The following is a 20,571-nucleotide window of genomic DNA, read 5'->3' as shown; positions in this document are numbered from 1 at the left end:
TGCTGAGATGCCCCTAGGCCAGTCAAGCCACCATAGCTCTCCCACTGTAGAGCCTGAAGCCCTGTCGGAACATGCCACATTATGTGAACCTGACCTTGAGACAAGTTCAGATTTAGATGAAAAATACATGGAGGGACAGTTTGTTATTGTTGAATATGATGACAAACCATATGTAGGACAGATCATGGGGACACATGGTGAGGCGGAGCTGCAGGTGAACTGTATGCAACAATGTGGAAAGAAAAATGCTTTTGTCCGGCCAAAGAAACTGGACTGTATTTTTTATCATTACAATGAAATTGTCTGTGGTATATCAGAACCCAAGCCATGCAGTCGGTTTGCCAAGCTCTTGACTTTAGACTGGTTGGTGTTTAATGAGGTGTGAACATATGAGAATAAACGTGTTCTCATAAATAAACATATGCAGTGTAAATTAATGTTTAAAATTAATGTTTCTGAAATCGAAAAACGCTCACCGTGTAGCAAACTTGTTAAACTAATGTTTATGAAATCGAAATAACCTTACTGTTTAGAAAAATTGTTTTGCATTAAATTAATGTTTTAAATAAATGTGGCATACTTTTGTGTGATTTTTGTACTGTTTTTGCATGACAAATTGTCGTTCATCCTATGGTGTGACCTTATATCATTTGGTGTGACATTCAGAACTGTGACAATAAAAAGACTGGGTTGGTGATGAATCATAAAAATCTCAATTTACACATGAAGAATAGTATAAGCAACAGTCACAGGCACTCTATTAGATTTATAACAGGCTTTGTCATAATTAATCTAAAATATATACACAGATTGAAGACAGATGTCTTACTTTGCGCAGTGATTACGAAAAATAATACAGAATTATATACATTTGCACAAGGAAATTCTGGATCTCAGGATAGTATTGACAAAGAATTATGATGTGTGGAAGTGAATTACTTAAGAAAAGTAGACCCCATTTTCAATTTATATACAATAACTTCCTTGTCACACCATATGACAATTATAGGTACTAATATAACAAATGTGTAAATAACTTTAGATTCCAAATCAAACTCTAAAAGACCATATATATTTTTGGAAAGCTGTTAATTGGAACAACACAGTTGAATCATTGTTATGCCTAATATTTGAAGTTTATAAAAAAAAAAAAGTTTTTTTCAGGCTCATGTCAACCACCATCTAGTAACGTGTTCTGTTAGCCTAGCTCCCGGGCAGTGGAGCTAATGTGGGCTAATGTGGCTAATTCTGTAAATGTCAGCTAGACGGCCGTATCTCCCTCCCCCCAGGGCCACATACATGCGCTTTTCTTGGTAAGAGGAAATGAGGAGGAGTCAAAGTCTGACAAGATGGAGACTCCCAGAGGCGAGAACGATTTGACCAAGTTGACAAAACAGAGCATGACGGAGAGGCTATGTCCATTTTTTGTACAGTCTATGGTTCAGACCCCTCCCGAATTTTCACGCATCTGCTCATTCTCAAGAGTTTGATAAAGTCCATTCATGCACATTAATTAATACTTAAAAAAACCTGACACTTAGAGAGGCAAGGCAAGTTTATTTGTTTATCACAATTCAACAACAAGGTAATTCAAAGTGCTTTACATAGAGCAGACCTGTCCCATGATTAGTCTTGACTCTGGGGACACAGAGCAGACCTGTCCCATGTTTAGTCCTGACTCTGGGGACACGGAGCAGACCTGTACCAAGTTTAGTCCTGACTCTGGGGACACAGAACAGATCAGTCCCAGACGATCTAAGAGGACTGGATGGTTCGTAGCTGAGCAGAAGATCTGATTCAGGGCTTTGTCAACCAAAACAAGTATTTTGAAATCAATTATTTGACAGACAGGAAGCCAGTGTAAAGATCTGAAGACTGGAGTGATATGATCGACTTTTTTGGTCTTAGTAGGGACTCGATCAGCAGCGTTCTGGATTAACTGCAGCTGTCTGATGGACTCTTTAGGGAGACCTGTAAAGACACTGTTACAGTAGTCGAGCCTGCTGAAGATAATTGCATGGACAAGAAAGGCCCTTTCTCATCAAGAGTTAGATCAATGTTCTCATCTAACTACAAAGCGAATACACCTGTTTCTAAAAATACAGTAAAAATATATATGATAGCTAGAGCTAAGCAGTCGGTTAGCTCAGTTTAGCTAGATATGTCAAATTATATCTTCCTTGTTCAATCCAAAGCAAAAAAAAATTGCAATTTGTGGTTGTTATGATCAGATGGACCCACATGTAGGGCGAAACTAAGTGCAGGATAACAGTGGATTTAGTGTAAGAACTGGGTGGGAGGAATTTAGACAGAACAGAGGGGGTCTGGGGGATCCAGGCGTGGGCAAGCAGCAGAGCGGGACTGAACTAGTCAGGCAGGGGTGAGAAAGTGAGGCTGAAAAGGGGAATGGTGGCAGGGAAAATGGCTCGGGGTGTGGAGGGGGAGGCAGAACACAGGAAAAAATAACTGTTAAACAGAGTGGTCAAAACACTACTGGCTACCACAGTGGTTACAACAACGATCTGGAGTTGATTGAAGGCAGCTTGTGTAGGCTGGACCCATGAGGTGAAAGATGTGTAATCAGGAGGCAGCCAGGAACACCACGCCCACAGAGGACAACAACAAACAGAGAAAGACAAGAACATTAAGAGGGGAAGGTTCTATCAATAATGAGTTTGTTTTCTTTCTTTTATTGTAGTGTCGTCAGTTGTGAAACATAATAAATGTCCCACATACTCCGAACCTTTCCCTGCTGCTCTGTCTCATCTATAACATCTTTCTCTGTTCAGTGTCTATGCAGCAGCTCCATGCTTTGTTCGTGATGACTTCATACATTTGAGTTGTAGCACTCTAGTGTTTAGATTTAGGAGAGAGTTGTTTGTCTTGTTGGATTTGAAAAATTGAATTTCGCTTGCGAGATAAATAAAAAGGAATTCTTCTTCTGAATTCGTATTCTCTTCTCCTCGTCTTAAACCATAGGGAAAACATGTATGAGTTTAGAAAATGTAAAGTTTCCCATTATCACGTTAATCAGCTTCGCATAAATATCCACAGCACCCCTTGTAAACGAAGAATTTAAACAAACACGACATAACGTGTTAGATCTAGAAGTGCCCATACGGTTACCCTTGGACAGAGCTAAGCTAGCTGTTTCCCCGCTGTTTTAAGTCTTTATGCTAAGCTAAACTAACTGGCTGCTAGCTCTTTATTTACCATACAGACATAGGTGGTATCAAACATCTCATCAAATTGTAGAAGACATTTCTGTTTATTTGTTTGTTTTGGTGTATTTTGTTAAAATGAGAAACCTTGAAAGTAAAAAAAATAAAAAATGTATTTCCCAAAATATGAAAACAATTCTTTAATTTTGTTTATTTATGAACTGTATATTCCCAAGCACATCTGAAGAGGATTTTGGTGATGTAGACTCTCAGTTTGACCGGGATCACTGACTGGAGTTTCTCATTTATTTACTTGTCTTTTTAACGTCCATTTATAATTTGCTAAATAACATGGCGTGACATTCACTTTGGCTGACGTGACTTTAACAGCTACAAAGACACACATATCTGTACTATGAATATTGCCTGATACAGCAGTCATGTAGGCCGTGTGTTAGGACTGGAGATTGGTCCCTGCCTTTGGACCAAACTCATTACAGTGAGGGTAATTGCTGTCTTCTCTCATACAGAGATGGCCTGAGGTTATTACTGCTTGTTACCATTACCAACAGATGTCATCATTCAGAATGGAAGGGATGGCAGACACCTGCTTCTTTGTCATATTAGAGCCTTTAAGTAATGTTCAGACATCTATTTCATCATGGGAACGTCTGCTGGCATCTAAACAATCACCTGAAATTAGTTTTTTGTTTGTGTGTGTGTGTGTGTGTGTGTGTGTGTGTGTGCGTGTGTGTGCGTGTGTGTGTGTGTGTGTGTGTGTGTGTGTGTGTGTGTGTGTGTGTGTGTGTGTGTGTGTGTGTGTGTGCGTGTGTGTGTGTGTGTGCGTGTGTGTGTGTGTGTGTGTGCTTGTGTGTGCGTGTGTGTGTGTGTGTGTGTAAAGGGATTCAGGATGTTTCTTAAATAGCCTTTTTATATGAAATTACATCAGGGATGATAATTCTCCCTGCTTATGTCTTCATCATTTTCATTTTCATTGTGGACTGATTGGTAATTGTCTTGGCAGTAGGTGATGGGGAGCATTGTGCAGCACTAATGTTCTCTCTTCACAATTCCAAAAAACTGCAGGTCTTCTGCAACTCTTAGTTCTTTTAAATCAAGACTGAAGACTTTTATATGTGCCGCTGATTTTCAGTAAAATGCACTGTAACTTCTGTTTTAAAAATTACCTTTTATGCATTTTAAAACTTTTATATGTTTTAAATGACCTTTTATGTGTTTTCAATTCTTTGTTTTATGTGTTATTTCTCCCAATGCTTTTAATGTTTTATGTAAAGCACTTTGAATTGCCTTGTTGTTGAATTGAGCAATACAAATAAAATTGCCTTGCCTTGATCATTTGGGTTGGACTGAAATGGGTTTTCACTCAATTAAATTTGAAATTAAAACCAGTATTGAAATAGAAAAGAAATAGTTCCTTGGTTTGTGAAGTAGATAATATTGAATGAGCTTGTGCAGAGCATAAATCATATCCTGAATCCTATAATGTGCAAGTCAAATTGATTTAAAAATGGCAAACGTCAGGGCAAAGTCATGCACCATAAACTGCGTGGATATACAAATGCTATGGCTGTGTGATCTTACTAGTGCATAACATCTCTCTCCCTCCCTTAAAGTGTTATTCTGGCGCAAAAGCATCCCATGGTCTCTTTCGGAATGAATTAAATAAGCCATCAAGACGGAAGAAATCCCGGAGAGACGCTAACAGCCGGAGGTGGCTAACATTGATTAGCTCGGGGCAGTACGGTGAAGGCATTAAAACGTCTTTTTAACCACTAATACTGCTGAAAATAACAGCAAACCTCTGCAGTAGCATGAGAAGAGTCCCTACACAGAAAACAAAGCACCAACAACGTAGTTAGTGAACCCAGAGTTTATTAAAAGAGTGTTTTAAAGACTTACCTACTGGCCCCTGTACCAGCTCCTCTCATAGTAAAGTCCATTCAAGTGGATTACCAAAGTCAATCCAAAAGAAAGAAGCCCATTGATTATTTATTCCAGCATTTTTTTTTATACATATAGCCCTAAAAAAAACATTGTTGAAATCTTCTCTTCCGACACAGTGGTTACTGTTTTTGCTCACTGATTTTTTTCACAAAATATAGGTTTTTGTTGAAGTTAGTACAGCAGTGGGATAGCCACAGCAGACATTCTGTCAAATTCTGAACAATAAGGAATAACAATATTTCAGAATAAATTGAGTATTTATATGTATATTTGTTCTCTAATTTCTATCTATTTATGTATACATTTCTGTAAAACAATTGACATAGTTTGTTTTGTTTTGATATGATGAGGCAGTAATAAAAAAAAAACAAAGAAAAGTTTTGAGTTCATCATTTTTGGTCATTGTAGATTTATTAAGTACACATATATCTTTTTTTTATTTTTCTTTACTTTCTTTTCTTCGTTCTTTTTAATCTGCTTATTGTTTTTAGACTGTTTCCATCTCAAAATACAAACCTAGGAATTTTATATCATCTGCTTTATATCTGTGAATGTGCAGGAATCTTATTTTATAATTCTTTCAAATACGTGGAAATGAGCTGCTACGACCTTTAGTGTATGTCGAGGGCAGGGCTGTCCAATCCTGCTCCCGGAGGGCCACTACCTTGCATGTTTTAGGTTTCTCCCTGCTCTAACACACTAATCCTGGTCCTGGATCAGTCCAGGAGCAGGATTGGACACCCCTGGTCTAGGGGAAAACGAGGAACCTTTGAAAAGAAAGACCAACACCTTAATAAACAAACTGCTGAGACACTTTTTAAAGTGTAACAATTACCAATTTATTTTTTCAACAGAAAAATCATTAACATTATTTAACTGAAACTACAGAAGTGGAAGCAAAAGAAAGGCGTTCTCCAAGGCCAAAATCACAAACAAAAAGCCATACTAACTAGAAGTTAAAAAATCTGGAGGCTCAAACTAAGATACAATTCTAACCTCCCTATCTGTCCACAAAGCAAGGGAATAGGAGCATGTATATAAATAGCAGAGAGGCATCTACAAAGCGCAACGAACAGCACATTAGTAATGTGAATTACAGTGGGGGCCAGATCTGATGGCCCTGTTCTTTTCTGAGAGCCATTCAAAAGTGTAACTCATCATCCTTTTAAGAATTTTTTTCTTTTTCTAAATATCGATCAGGCATCGGCACACACAATGGTGTGTTTTCAGCTGTGTTTAACCCTGCCGCACACTGCTGGGGGGGGGGGGGGGGTTATATGCAGCTCCACTGAAGATTAGATGCAGAGAGGGGGTATCAGACCTGAAACACAGGCAGAGGCAGCTCTCTTCTAATGATGTGACCTTTATGAACAATCCGGTTCTTTTGAATGGCTCTTTGATATGAACTATGGGAGCTGAGATGTACTTGTGGGTCGTTCTTTCTATCGTACCCATTTTTCATTGCCTGCCCTACACTGGCAGTGCTGGGTTCACGCTTGTTCAAGCCCTTTGCAACACTTCTGCCTCCTCCTGCGTCTGTGACACTAACAGCAGCAGCAGCAGCAGCAGCAGCAGCATTATGCACAGACAGTTGTTACACTGAAAGCACACGGAATCGATATTCACAGATGAATAGTGTGAACCGCCACTCAAAACAAGTATTCAAAAAAGAATGTGGAAAGAAACAGAGCCATGAGATCGCAGAGCCATAATTCCCATCACTCTCTTCCAGAGTGAGGCAGTGGACATAACATGAGCATTGTTAATATACGTGTATATTTGCAATGTCTGAAATTAAATGCTTACAACTTCATTGATAATAATCGAATGGATTCAACACTTTATTGACACTTTTCTTTACAAGAAAGTTGCAAAAGCAAAATAATTTATTGATAATTTTACAAAGAAACCAAGTGACAAAGTGTTTATTTCACACCATAGTAAAGATGCCCAGTTAAATACGCACAGACAAATAACTGCATCACAGCATCACAAGTTAACAGCCATATAAACAGCGATTCAGAGTGAGTGGTGTGATTGGCTTAAATACCTATGGAGCTGCCAGTGGAGCAGTGCCGTAATACACTTTTTATCCTCACTAGTGAGAGTGTGCAAGCTGTTCTTACTGAGTCAGTGATTGGGTTGAAAACACATCAGGCACATGAGCACATACTCTACCAGCTGGGCTTTTACGCCCTGTCTAATTAACGCCTGTGGCTGTTGGTGCTTCCTTTAATGGTGTTGCACTGCTGAATACAATTGTTTTGACACTGCTGTGACCTGCTGTGACCTGGCAAAAGCCTGTTAAAAGACACTGCCACAATACAGATCAGATGATGACATTTAAAAAGGGACAAGCGACAGTTAATGCATCACTATCAAAATGGATTACACGGATTACAGATGGATTACATGATTTTTTTATCAAGAGTCACACAGATAATGTGTTTTCTGTGTAGAGGATGAGCAGTGGCAGATTAAAGTGGTCAGGGGCCCCTAGGCTACTGTTTGTTTGGGCCCCCCACATTATTGATCATGCTTCGTCAGGGAAAAAACCCTGCTAGAACAGAAGAAGAGTCCGAAACTTTGAAAAATCCTGTTAACTTGGGAATTTTCTTCAGTAGATCTTGGTCCCTGTGTTCTTTCAGTCGTTGTGCTTTTCTTTTTTATATCACATTTCCTTTCTGACATTTTGCTGCTATACTTGAGTGAGTGACGTATGATTTGACAACAAAACCTACCGTATGAACCCGGCCACATGATGGCAGCTGATTGGGCAAATGTGTCCCATATCTATCCAATCAGCAACTTCATTATTTTTTTAATGTTTCTTAGGGCCCCAATAGGAGGCACGTTATTTTTCCCAGTGTAGTGAATTACTTCTTTTTTTTTTACAATAGTCTGGCCGATCCGGGGCCCCTGCCCACCTGGAGCCCCTAGGCTGCAGTCTAGACCAGCATGTGCATTAATCCGCCTCTGAGGATGAGCACCTATTAGTGCTCTCTGTATTATAGACTATCATAATGACATGAACAATAGATTCTGTAATGCAACAATACTGACTGCAAATTGCAACATAAAACAACTAACACAATTAAACAAAAAGAACATTTAAGATCATAAAAATGAATACCTTTAGATTTGCAGAACCATGTTATATTCATGATATGATGGACTTAATCATCCCAGGGTCTTTTTAGACTCATCAAATAAGCCATTGAGACAATTTTATTCGTGTAAGGAACTATTAACGGAGAAATCCTTGTGAGTCGCTAACAGTCGCTACAGCCGAATGCGGCTAAAACACTGATTAGCTCGGGGCAGCACAGAACGAGAGGAGATTACAGACCTTTATTTGACACAGGCTTGTATTAGAGGCAGGCCTTTCGATAGTACACTTGGTCATATTTTAAAATGAAACCTCCCTCTCTGCTCCCATTTGCCCTGAATTAAAGACACTGTAGAATAGTTCAGAACAACAAGGTATTGAAAATATCACGATTATATTGTGGAGTTTATTAACTGAGAGCAATGGAAATATACATTGTGTTTAGTCGGCATGTGCATAATATGACAGCCACCGTGAGTTTATCCACCCTTGTTTTTATTTGTTTGCATCGACCGGCTTTCAGTGACTCATTACGCTCCCGTATGAATTAGACTTTTATTTGTGTTCCAATACTGATTTATTATGGTTTTCTGTAGCTTGCTGAGTCTAAAATCGATGTCATCTATTGTTTGTTTTTTCTCGCTTTCATCAAGGGGGGACTAACAATGACTCACAGTGAACATGCTAAGTTTATATAGTTTCTGACACTTAAATGTTCTCTATAGCTCAGTAGAGTCCCATTTGAAATGGACATTATGTCATTATGTAAACACAGGTGTGTGTTGGGGGAATAAGTGGCCGGTGGCCGTATGTTGGTGATGGTGATGAGGTGTCCATCTCAGTGCACAGCCACGGTGACAGGCAGCATGTTTTGAAGTAGTTGGCTTGCTGACTGCGAGTGACATGGTTGAGAGTTGTCTGGTGCCATCCTCAGACTCATACTGCCATCAGGGGGAGCGGGGGCAACTCGGAAACCCTTGTGGGATGGCCGAACAGCTACAGTGAACTGCCTCTTAAATGTTTCACTCAGCACAATGTAGATAAATGGGTTAATGCAGCTGTTGGCGTAGCCCATGCTGATAGCAATGTTGTAAGCATACTGGAAAGCAAAGGTGGGCCGCTGTACTCCGAGGTGGGCTAGCTGCAAGATGTAGTAGGGGGCCCAGCAAATGAAGAACGCCAGGCATATGGCCACTGCCATACGGGTCACCTTTCTTGTCCGCACCCTCAGACGGCGCTGAGGCAGTGGAGCAACTGTAGCTGACATGTTTTGGAGAATCTTGAAGAAGACCCCACAGATTACCACCCAAGGCAGAGCAAAGGCCAAGAAGAACTGGTAGAGGGTGAACCAGTATGTGTCCGTTGCTGGGTTGGGTAGCAGGAGGGCACAACCGACCGAGCCATCCTTCAGAGGCATGAGTCCTGTGTACATCCAGACCGGAGTGATAGAGAGCAGAGAAAATACCCACACCAGAGCCACTGCCGCCCCGGCCACAAAGGGGGTTCGGACATGTTTGAAGCGGATGGGATGGACAGTGGCCACGTAGCGATCCAGAGTCATCACAGTTAGGATGTACGTACTGACAATCTGGCTGTTAGAATCAAGCGCAGTGATGACAGTGCACATGGTGCCACCAAAGCACCAGGAGCCGTTGCCCACAAGCTGGTGAATGAGGAAAGGCATGCCAAGGAGGAAGAGGAGGTCTGCGATGGACAAGCTGAAGATAAATATGTCTGGTACTGTGTGCTGGGAGCAGAACTTGGTTTTCTTCACAATGGTGTAAATGACAATGCAGTTCCCAAAGATCCCAAAGAAACAGATGACAGCGAAGATGCTGGGCATGAGCACATTGTTGTAATGCTCATGTCCTGAGGATACAAACAGAATACGCTGTCACATATGACATGCAGTCAATCCTGTTCATTCTTTTGTGTCAGTGCATCTTTAAACCACTGGCTTTTAGAAAATGAATACTTATGAATGACCTAGTCTGTCTCAATTCTTTAACAATAATTATAATAATAATAATTAAATTTGTGACACAGCATTAATATTGTGTGCTCAGTTAAATCCAAGCAGTTTAAGTTTATCAGAAACAACACAACCTACCTTCTTCTGTCACCGGTGAACTGAAGGGTGGAAATGATGAATTTGAAATGTAGGTAAAATCCATCTCAAATAGATTAGGCTGCTGTTTCTCCTCAATAATAATAATAACAATAATTTAATAATAACACAATTTACAGAACAATTCTCGAATGAAATAAACTCCAATGAGTTATATGGTAAGCTAAATACAGAATAGCAGCATAAAAGTATTTTTAAAAAAAACAATTAAAAAAACTGCTTAAAATGTGAGTTTATGGATTTGACAGCAGATATGTAACGTCGCGTGCATTGTTGTGCTCCGAAAGACTTCCTGTGTGCATGCGACAACTAAAACGCGCTTGAAAAAGAAGAAGAAGAAAAAGTCGACGTAAACACACTCGTCATATAGTTCTGAAAAAACACCAAACACTCTACGACTTTAACTAAAGTAGACAGTACGACGGAGCCCCAATAATACCCGCAGATATGCTCCATTATGACAGCCTCTCATTGAGAGGCTGAGAGAGAGAGAGGGAGAGAGAGAGAGAGAGGGCGGGAGGGAGAGAGAGGGAGGGAAGGGGGAGAGGGGGGAGAGAGAGGAAGAGAGAGAGAGAGATGGAGGGAGGGGGGGGGAGACAGAGAGAGAGAGAGAGATGGAGGGGGGAAGAGAGAGAGAGAGAGATGGAGGGGGGTGGGAGAGAGGGGGAGAGGAAGAGAGAGAGAGATGGAGGGGGGGTGGGAGAGAGGGGGAGAGGAAGGGAGAGAGAGATGGAGGGGGGGTGGGAGAGAGGGGGAGAGGAAGAGAGAGAGAGATGGGGGGGAGAGAGAGAGAGATGGAGGGGGTGGGAGAGAGGGGGAGAGGAAGAGAGAGAGAGAGATGGAGGGGGGTGGGAGAGAGGGGGAGAGGAAGGGAAAGAGAGAGAGGGGGGGGGGAGAGGAAGAGAGAGAGAGATGGAGGGGGGGTGGGAGAGAGGGGGAGAGGAAGAGAGAGAGAGATGGGGGGGGGGAGAGAGAGATGGAGGGGGGTGGGAGAGAGGGGCAGAGGAAGAGAGAGAGAGAGATGGAGGGGGGTGGGAAAGAGGGGGAGAGGAAGGGAAAGAGAGAGAGAGAGAGGGGGGAAGGAGGGGGAGAGAGGGAGAGAGAGGGGGAGAGAGGGGGAGAGGAAGAGAGAGGGGGGGGGGGAGATGGAGGGGGGTGGGAGAGAGGGGGAGAGGAAGAGAGAGAGAGAGATGGAGGGGGGTGGGAGAGAGGGGGAGAGGAAGGGAAAGAGAGAGAGAGAGAGAGAGGGGGAAGGAGGGGGAGAGAGGGAGAGAGGGGGAGAGAGGGAGAGAGAGGGGGAGAGGAAGAGAGAGAGGGGGGGAGATAGGGGGAGAGGGATAGAGAGAGATGTTTCTATTGTGTTCCCTGTTAGCCAAATGTCCCCTCTCTCTTAATTCTCTATTAAGTTACTGTCTTCTATATACGCCCGCGCTGGTTTTAGTGTTAGCTATCGACTGTTAGCTGCACCATAGACACATAATTATCTCTTCTCACCGATGTTCTTATCATAAAAATCATAAATAGGTCCGTCTTTCTGCTGGAAACTTTCGCCATGACCTGCCACTGTTCAGCCGGTCAACCATCATTCTGCAGTGCATGCTGACGCTGGTTCCATGAGCCCGAACTCTCCACTGGGTGTCAGCATTGTCCAGGTATTCAAACTACTGCTGTCACACACTGTAGATAGGGCCGAATTGAAAGCAGATGTCCACAAAAAAGACAAACAGAGACGACCAAATAATGGGTTCTGTAGTGGGATAACAGCTTACGCACTTCCTGCTAACAACATGTAAGAGGAAGAAGTGTAATAATTATTTAGTAAATTATTTACATCATCAAAATAGTGTCATACGTGTGCAAATGTATGGCTGCTTTGGATACCATTAGGCCACCACCTACTTATCCAAGCATGAATGTTTAAACTATTAATTGTATGATAAGATTTATTTTTTTTATGAGAAGAACCAGTAGAAAAACTGCTGGAAATTGGTAGTTTACAATCTTATCAAACCCACTCAGGTACTTTCTGGTAGAAGCCAACAAAGACAATTCAACCTGATATTAACTATTAACATACCATATGTCATATGCAGCACAATTTGGTCAAGCAGTGGTGTGGCAGACAGACAGATAGATAGACAGACAGACAGACAGACGGACGGACGGACAGACAGACAGACAGACAGACAGACAGACAGACAGACGGACGGACGGACGGACGGACGGACGGACGGACGGACGGACAGACAGACAGACAGACAGACAGACAGACAGACAGACAGACAGACAGACAGACAGACAGATAGATAGATAGATAGATAGATTGATAGACAGACAGAAAGATAGATAGATAGATAGATAGATAGATAGATAGATAGATAGATAGATAGATAGATAGATAGATAGATAGATAGATAGATAGATAGATAGATAGATGGATGGATGCCATGCAGTACTAATAATAGGTATTGTCTTCAGTATTATTCTCCATAGGGCATGATTGAAGCCAGTTGTAGGCAGCAGCAGGAGTTCTGACAGAGAGCCTAAGTGGAACAGACTGACAGGGAGGAGCTCCAGTCACATCAGCAGCAGACCCATGGGCAGACCCTCCCAGCTCTGTGTGGAAGGAAGCGGAAATAAACGTCGCAAACCTTCTGCTAGTAGCTACATTTAGGACGGGGTGTAAGCGACATCACACATACGCCGTTTTGTTGCCTCTCAAGAGGAAGCAGGGAGTGGATAAACTACACTGTAGGGTTTTTGCTAATTACGGTGGCAACATCGAAACGGAATATATCGAGTGGTGAGTTCCCCCTGTGCTTTCTCTGTGCGTCAAAGTTGTGTTCTGTTTCCTTTCTCGACGCAGGCTAGTCAAGTTCAGTGACGTTAGCTGGGCTAACTGAGCTAGCAACAACAGCTCGCGCTATGAAAAAAAGGTGTTTTCTTCCTTTTCACATTTGCCAACGTGAAGCTAGCTTTTAGGCCTCGGGCGTTCATAAACATCACATGTTTATGTTGAGCTGGATACTTGAGCGGAGTCATGTCATTGTTAATGTGGCCGCTGTGATCTATTAACGGGCTTAAGTTTGGTAATCACAGTGCATCGCAGTTATTGTTATCCGACTGTTAGCCGGCATGCTAGCTCTAGCGTTCTAGAACACTGGGCGCAGGCTGTGTGCCATAACGGAATCGATCCACTCGAACTCGCGTGAAACGGTAAAAGCAAGGTCTGATACTCAAATGGTATATTACTAACTGTTGCATGTTGAAATCGGACAACAGTTGTTACAGCCAATAATCATGAGAAGTTGGTAATTCGTGAGGATACGTGCCGGCTGCCTCCCTTCTGACTTCAGCTTCCCTTTTCACTACTTTGTTACTTGTGTCACTGGTGAGCTTTGATGTTCGTTAGCCTTTGGCAGTGTTGTTGTGTTGTAGGGGCCATGGGTCGAGTTGTTGACAGTTGTATTGCTGTAAACAATGGCTGCAATCCCATTGTATTTAGGACCTACCGTTACCGTCAAGTGACTTTGCTAGAAAAGTGTCCTGTATCTTCTGTCCTGTGTAGCAACCTACCACGGTTATCCGTGACGAGATAATACATTTTCTCCTTCTCCTTTTTTTGTTTTTCAAAGAAAAAAATCAATTCGAGTTGCATTTGCGGGTAATTTGGCACACTTCTCTTATTCTTGTGTGTCTTCCGGCTGCCTGTTTATGATTGAATGGCCTTATTGGATGCGGGGCTTTATTAGTGTTAACCCATCACAGCTCCACGGTGGCATATTAGCAAACAACTTAACGAGATAACATGGCTTTATCCATTTAACTCTGCAACTGTAGGTTTAACAAGTGTATCGCTGTCAGCTCTGCCTAAGTAGGCTACTGACTTACCTCTGTTCGGGCCAGGTGGTTGGCTGTTAAGGAGGTCTATGAATTGCAATTGATTGTAGTGAATTTACCATCAATATTCTCTTATCCTGTATACATTCCCAGAGTAACTGCAGCAAGAACATGTAGGCCCTAACACCCTATTATGTAGGTTTGCCATTAGATATGGCTGTATGCTTGATCTTGTAAGAGCTCAACAAAGCATGTGATGTCTAAACCACAAAACAACTGTTTATTGCATACAGGGAGACGATTACAAAACATTTTATGAACGGAACTTAGAGGCATTGGAAAAAATACAAGCTTGGAACATAAACATCTTCACATTTTCTATATATTCTTAAGCTTCAACCCCAGCTACATCATCTTTGTTTTTTAGTCAGGTCATCTTGATATATTTTTATGATTAAAAGGATGATCTTAATGTCTCAGTGTAAACATATGTCCAACTGTATGTCCAACATTTTCTTTCTTAGTTAAAGCCCATCCTCCCCTCTTCAGCTGTTTCTCTACATTTTAGTCTGAGTACTACATTGTTTCTTATTTGCAGGTACCTTACTGTGACCTGTATGTGAGGTCTAAGCCCTAAAGGAGCGGGTCATAGACGGGAGGAGAGACTCGGAGGAAAGCATCTGGCCACAGAAGCCTGGATAAGTGTTTTTATTTTTTATTCAGTCCCTGAAACACAACTACAGCCAAGCGGTTTTCCAGCGCGCGACAACAACCATGGAGGCCATTGCCAAATACGATTTCAAAGCTACTGCTGATGATGAGCTTAGTTTCAAGCGTGGAGAAGTCCTCAAAGTAAGTGAAAACTATTTGATCGTTTAATGTTAAGACTTGTCTGTATTACTCATAATTATGAAATGCTGGAAAGCATTTTCTTGCTGTATGTTTATTTCCTGTGTAGTTAATCATATCCGTCCTGTGTAAAATGAAGCGGTATAAAAAGAGCCTCAGGCAGTCATTTAATTAAACACAACGATCTGTAGTATTAGAATCATCAGCCAAGTTAAGCTTCAGCGTTGCATCACAATGTCTAACATTAAGTTCGATATGTTCTTTTCCATTCATATTTTACATTGTCATACACTTGCCATTTGTCTCTGATCAGTGGGCTCAAACACTGCTGCGTCATGTGATGTTACATATGGTAGTTACAAGCGGAAACAGAACAACAGCATTTTAGGCTTAAATGCTGTAGCCCGTTGTGTGACAGTAAAGTATTAAAGAGCAATGCATGTGTTACACAGCAAAAGGAGGAGATGTTTTTTGTTTTTCTTTGTTCCATTATGAACTAAAGTGCTCTCTCTGAAACCCCAGGCTCGTTCAGATCCTCAGGCATGAGAAGCTTATTCAAAGCCTCATGCTTTCTGGTTGCTTGAAAAGCATTTATGTCATTCTCTGACCTTGATGAAATAACGAAGATATTCATAAGTACATACTGCAATTTCCCTACACGATGATTCTCTCTGGATTTAAATGCAATTGTCATAATCTCTCTGTCGAGGCTCATAGTGATGATGAGCAGGATGATGCGAAACTGTCAGAAATTCTAGGAACATGTGTGTTGCACATCCTTTTGAAAATGCCCGACTTCAAGAATTCCTTTTTTTTTCTCCCCCTTGAATAAAGGTCCGTGCTTATTTTTACTTAAAAAAACAGGACTGTCTACAGTTACGATGGTTGTCAGAAACACTGCTCTTAAGCTTCTGGCTGACAACAGAGCTAACAGCCCCTTTTATAAAAGATACATTTCTTAAAGGGCCGCACGGCTTTGTGTAACCTGCCGTCTTGTTTTGATCATAACAATAAATTGTTTTGACGGGCAACATCTCCTTTGCCAGACATGCAGGTAGCTGGAAAATTGTTGTGAAACATACACATCATTTTGTCATGACCATGATATTTGTTTTATTTTCTCCAGAGAAGGTTCCACAGCACAACTGTGGCTAGTAAAAAGCCATTGGGACTCACCAGTAAAATAGTGTAACTGTTGTATTCCTCTTACCTAATCTACATCTTAACTGTGAAGAGTCCTCTGCTTTTCTGTCCATGTAAGATTAAAACTGCCTCCGTGCATGTTTCCATAGCGTGCAAGACTGCTTTACAGCAATTTGCATTTGATCAACCACCTTGATATTATACTATAATATACTGTGTGTCTATGCATAATATATGTCAGCTGTCTTGGATGACTTGAATGTTCTATCAGGGATGAGGACAGGTTTTTCCCTGAATAAGAGATTTGAGCGGGGAATATTGAGAAGATTTCTGATCTCAACAGGGGGGCCTCGAGGGAGAGAGTCAGGTCAGGAAACGCTGAGCTAAATATGAGTTCTTATTAAATTTGCATAGGAGAGGAGAAATTACTGTAATTTTTCTCTTACTTTCACCAGCTAATGGAAAATCTCAAGCCAGATGGCAGAGTTCCAGCCAAGATGTTAATGGGAAATACAGCTGATTTCCCCATGTAATTGACATCATTAAAGATGAGATGTGCATATTGGTGTCTTGGTAATAAAGACTCAATTGAATATTATTCCGATGTGTTTTATACTGTCTTAATGTTCCGCTTATTTTTCTAAACTTTCAATGTCTAAATCGTCCTTCTCAGTTCCCCATATCTTAACACGCTGATCTGGATTCTTGATTTGTTTCCTTCCTCGTTAGATGCTTTGTAAGACAATTTTTACTTTCTTTCAGAAGCCTCTGTCCCTCAGAAAGTATGGTGGTTTTACATTCATGACGAAAATCACATCACTAGGACCAGGGCACATCATTAGCACCATTTACCAGCCAAATACTGTTCACTAAAATGCAAACACTCACTAGCCATTTGACCGGTGGACAAAAAAAAGTTAATTTTGCACCCTGCTAAAATGTAATTCTTCAAATTCAGATCTACGTTGGCACTGTGCCTTGGGTTCAGCAAATCTACAATGATCAATGTGATTTCATTCATTATATGATAAAAGACAAGGCCATCCTTTTTTTTCTCTTTCAAATTTTTCCTATCACCCAGTATATATCATGTCACAAACCCCACATAACATACTATATTAACAGATGCAGTCATGGCTAATATTTAAGTCTGAAAATGGCTGACTTTGGTGTCAACCAGTGCTACAAAGTGGCTTTAAAATGAAAACATATTCATATATCCCAGCCTTACATGTTTGACCCAGCTAGTGCGTAACATACTGTAAGTGCACAACAGTAAGAGCTACAGAAAATGCTTCACAGGTTATTTTTGGCCTGAGACTGAATCTGAAATGGGGAAGGAAAAGCCTGCATGACTGGTGCCTCTAGCACTGTCCACATTTCATCTGAATCAATTGTTGGCTGCTTTGCCCATAGGTTCACTTTTTGAGACCGAATGAATTGGCCCTATGTTTGTCAGACATCACCCCCCTCTTTATTTCTTTCATCTTCTTTTAGCCTGTTTTTGTTCATCCTCACAGTACTCATACATTAGTCTCAAATCTGAATCTTCACCCCCAGGTAACTTAAGAGAAACAGGATGGAACAAGCTCCTGTCATTCACTGGAACCTACTTCTACACAGATTGACCTAAACTACACCTTATAGGGCATGTAACTATAAGTCTGCAGTTGAAAACGATTTTCGGTAATCTATCAATGATTTCTGATTAATTGATCCAACCGTGATATTCAAACTAGGTCTCATGTCCCACCAGGATATTACTGAGTTCTTTATACATATTGTTTGCCTAAGTCCAGACATTAGAATCAGCCCACTCCACAGCTAACAGATTTGTCTGGCATCGTGACATGAAACTGCAGTTTCTAGGTTAAAAACCCAGACAGGCCACTGAGCACCATGGGCGGGACTAACGCTAAAACGAACTCCTATGTGCAGTTCAAAAGTATAATAACAGCAAGGGGCAACACAGTTGCACATAATAAGGATAGGGAGGTGTGCTGGCAAAAAAATAGCAGATGGTGTAAATATGTAAGTGAAAAGATTCTGCATATTGTCTAAAAATACAACAAGGCTAAAAGAGAGTGACTAAGGGCGCACTCACACTGTCCTTCCGTACCACGCCCCGGGCTTTAGGGTACTTGTCCCCCCCCCCCTCTCCCCCCGCGCCCCAGGCCTGTTTGTACTCACACTGCCTGGGCCTCACGCAAATGCTTCTTGCTGTCCATACGTCATCACGCCATAACACGTCACACGCATTGATTGACGTCATCGCGATGCGTCGCTTTGTTTACAAATCTTTCCACAGATCTCTGAGTTTTTGTGCGTCTTATCGACTGTTTTTTAATATTTTCATCCGCCCAAATCTGCAGTAGACACTCCACCTCCGCATTACACCAACGTGAACCTTTCACCGCCATTGTTGTTGTTGTTCTATGTCCGAACAGGCGCACATAAATTACACCGTAGGCCTCGTGCTTGTGCTCGTACATGTGCAAACGCGCTCTACAAAAGCCCACCTCTCTCAGACGTGCCGTGGACGGCCAGCTGGCCGCAGTTATGCACGGAACAGTTGCACTCACACTGCTCAGACGCACTAGGCTTTAGCTGAAAAACCTGTTTTGGCACGGTGCGGAAGGACAGTGTGAGTGCGCCCTTAAGTGACACAGCTGACCCAGGCTTTGAGCGCAACATACCTCGCTAACCAACTAATCGAGTTGCACACCCCACTGGTCCGGTTAATTCGTGCTAATGCGCGATTGCCCCCTTACTCAGGATATCACAGAGCAAGATATCTGGTGAATACAATTATGTTTCCATGGGCAGATTTAAGCAACTGATACATTTCTACTCCCGTTTGAGCCAGTCAACTTAAGCTAACGTTAGCTTGTAGAGGTGGTGCGGTGTGTCTCAAACTGAAATAAATACCACACATATAAACCCTAAACTGCTTTGCTAGCTCAATTATGTTGTAAAAGCGAACATGTAGGGTTATCTTAAGCTAAAGCTAGCCCCGACACAGCTGATGATCCAAACATTTTTCAGTAACAGAGAGTGTTGTAAAAAATAAGACTAGAAAATCACTTTAGAAATATGTTGAAATCTTATAAATACAGAGGTTAAATTAAATCTCCTACACTGTCTAAAACAATGAAAGAGAAGCGATATAGAATTGTGTCATGAAATTACATTTCATCGCCATGATATATGGGTCATTCATAACAGATAACCAATCAGATTGCTTGATTCAGGCTGTTTAATAATTTACATTATATGTAGGCATGAGAAGAAAATTTCATCATGTCGTTATGATTTTGCTGATAACTATAAAAAATATTCTTTAAATGACACTAAAACACACAGGAATCAAAACCCATTATTGCATCAGAGATAAGATAGACCTTTTTTATAGTGAACAACCTTTTTCAGTGAAAAAACAAAACAATCTTTAATAAGCTAATCATAACTCATAAGGTCCCTCTTATTGAAGATGTCAAAAAGTCACACATAAAACATGTCACACACTGTCATTAAAATCATCATCAATGTATCGGATTGATCATTTCACTTCTAATGTGTTGAGTTTATTGCGCTTAAAAACAATAATTGTCCCATCCCTAACGTGTTGCTTTACCTGGTGCTGTACACAGCTATTACACACAAGCATTTGGAGCAGAACAAAACAGGAAAATGTCCTTGAGTGGAGTGTGTTCATAGTGTCTCCTTTGCTTCCATCACCAGTTCTATATGGCTGCTGATACTAATACTAAAGAGCTCGGCTCTTTGTACAAAGGGTCCCTCTCATGAGAGAGCAAGTCTGTGTTAAGGCTTTGCTCCAGCGTAGCACCCCTTAAAGAGATGCTTTATCCATTTGAATCCAGGTCTGTGTCATGGCAATGTTGGCACTGTGTTCAGACGAATGGTGTTTGGCCTGTACAGTGGCCGAAGTCCCCACGGAAAGGAGCATTGGAGATCTGACGAAATATGCCAGGTGCTGCATTCCGCATCATTTGGTGTGAATGAACTTCTCACTATTTTCAGTACCACTGGAAGATGGTGGCAGTGATGCTACCTTTAGCCCTTACAGTGGTAAACAGGAAGATCTATTGACTTCCTCACTTTGTTCACCAACTCCTGCTTTCATTCACAATATCCCTACCTCCTACCACACTACGGTGGGGTGACTATGTGATAAATTGTAGATACTAAAATAGGCAGGGTATTGTTGTCAACATAGCATTTAGTATAGAGAGGGGATTCCCTCCTCTACCGCAGTCCCCCTGGGACCTTATTTTGGAAAATAAATATGTAGGGTAATGAATGGCAAATGATATATTTTTTTTATCTTCTTCTGAATTCTGCCATGAATTTCACGT

At 41.4% G+C, this 20,571-nt stretch overlaps 2 protein-coding genes across 2 annotated transcripts in view; one reads left to right on the top strand and one right to left on the bottom strand.

Moving 5' to 3' along the window:
• Window positions 1-9,073: 9,073 nt before the first annotated feature.
• On the bottom strand, window positions 9,074-10,096 carry mchr1b (melanin-concentrating hormone receptor 1b; the record flags this gene model as incomplete). The annotated part of the gene is made up of 1 exon (XM_083932007.1): window positions 9,074-10,096. Exon 1 carries the CDS (start codon window positions 10,076-10,078, stop codon window positions 9,074-9,076), a length of 1,005 nt encoding a protein of 334 aa, XP_083788133.1. The 5' UTR covers window positions 10,079-10,096.
• A 2,942-nt stretch (window positions 10,097-13,038) lies between these two features.
• The window catches only part of grb2b (growth factor receptor-bound protein 2b), a 41,096-nt gene continuing 33,563 nt past the window's right edge, over window positions 13,039-20,571 (top strand). Inside the window, exons 1-2 of the mRNA XM_083930848.1 lie at window positions 13,039-13,166; window positions 14,802-15,055. Coding sequence (XP_083786974.1) covers window positions 14,978-15,055 — 78 coding nt within the window. The 5' untranslated portion in view covers window positions 13,039-13,166; window positions 14,802-14,977. The remainder of the gene's footprint in view (window positions 13,167-14,801; window positions 15,056-20,571) is intronic.

This window comes from Echiichthys vipera (genome assembly GCF_963691815.1).
Source record: "Echiichthys vipera genome assembly, chromosome: 17".
NCBI lineage: Eukaryota > Metazoa > Chordata > Actinopteri > Perciformes > Trachinidae > Echiichthys > Echiichthys vipera.
This window is presented reverse-complemented; position numbering and strand designations above follow the sequence as displayed.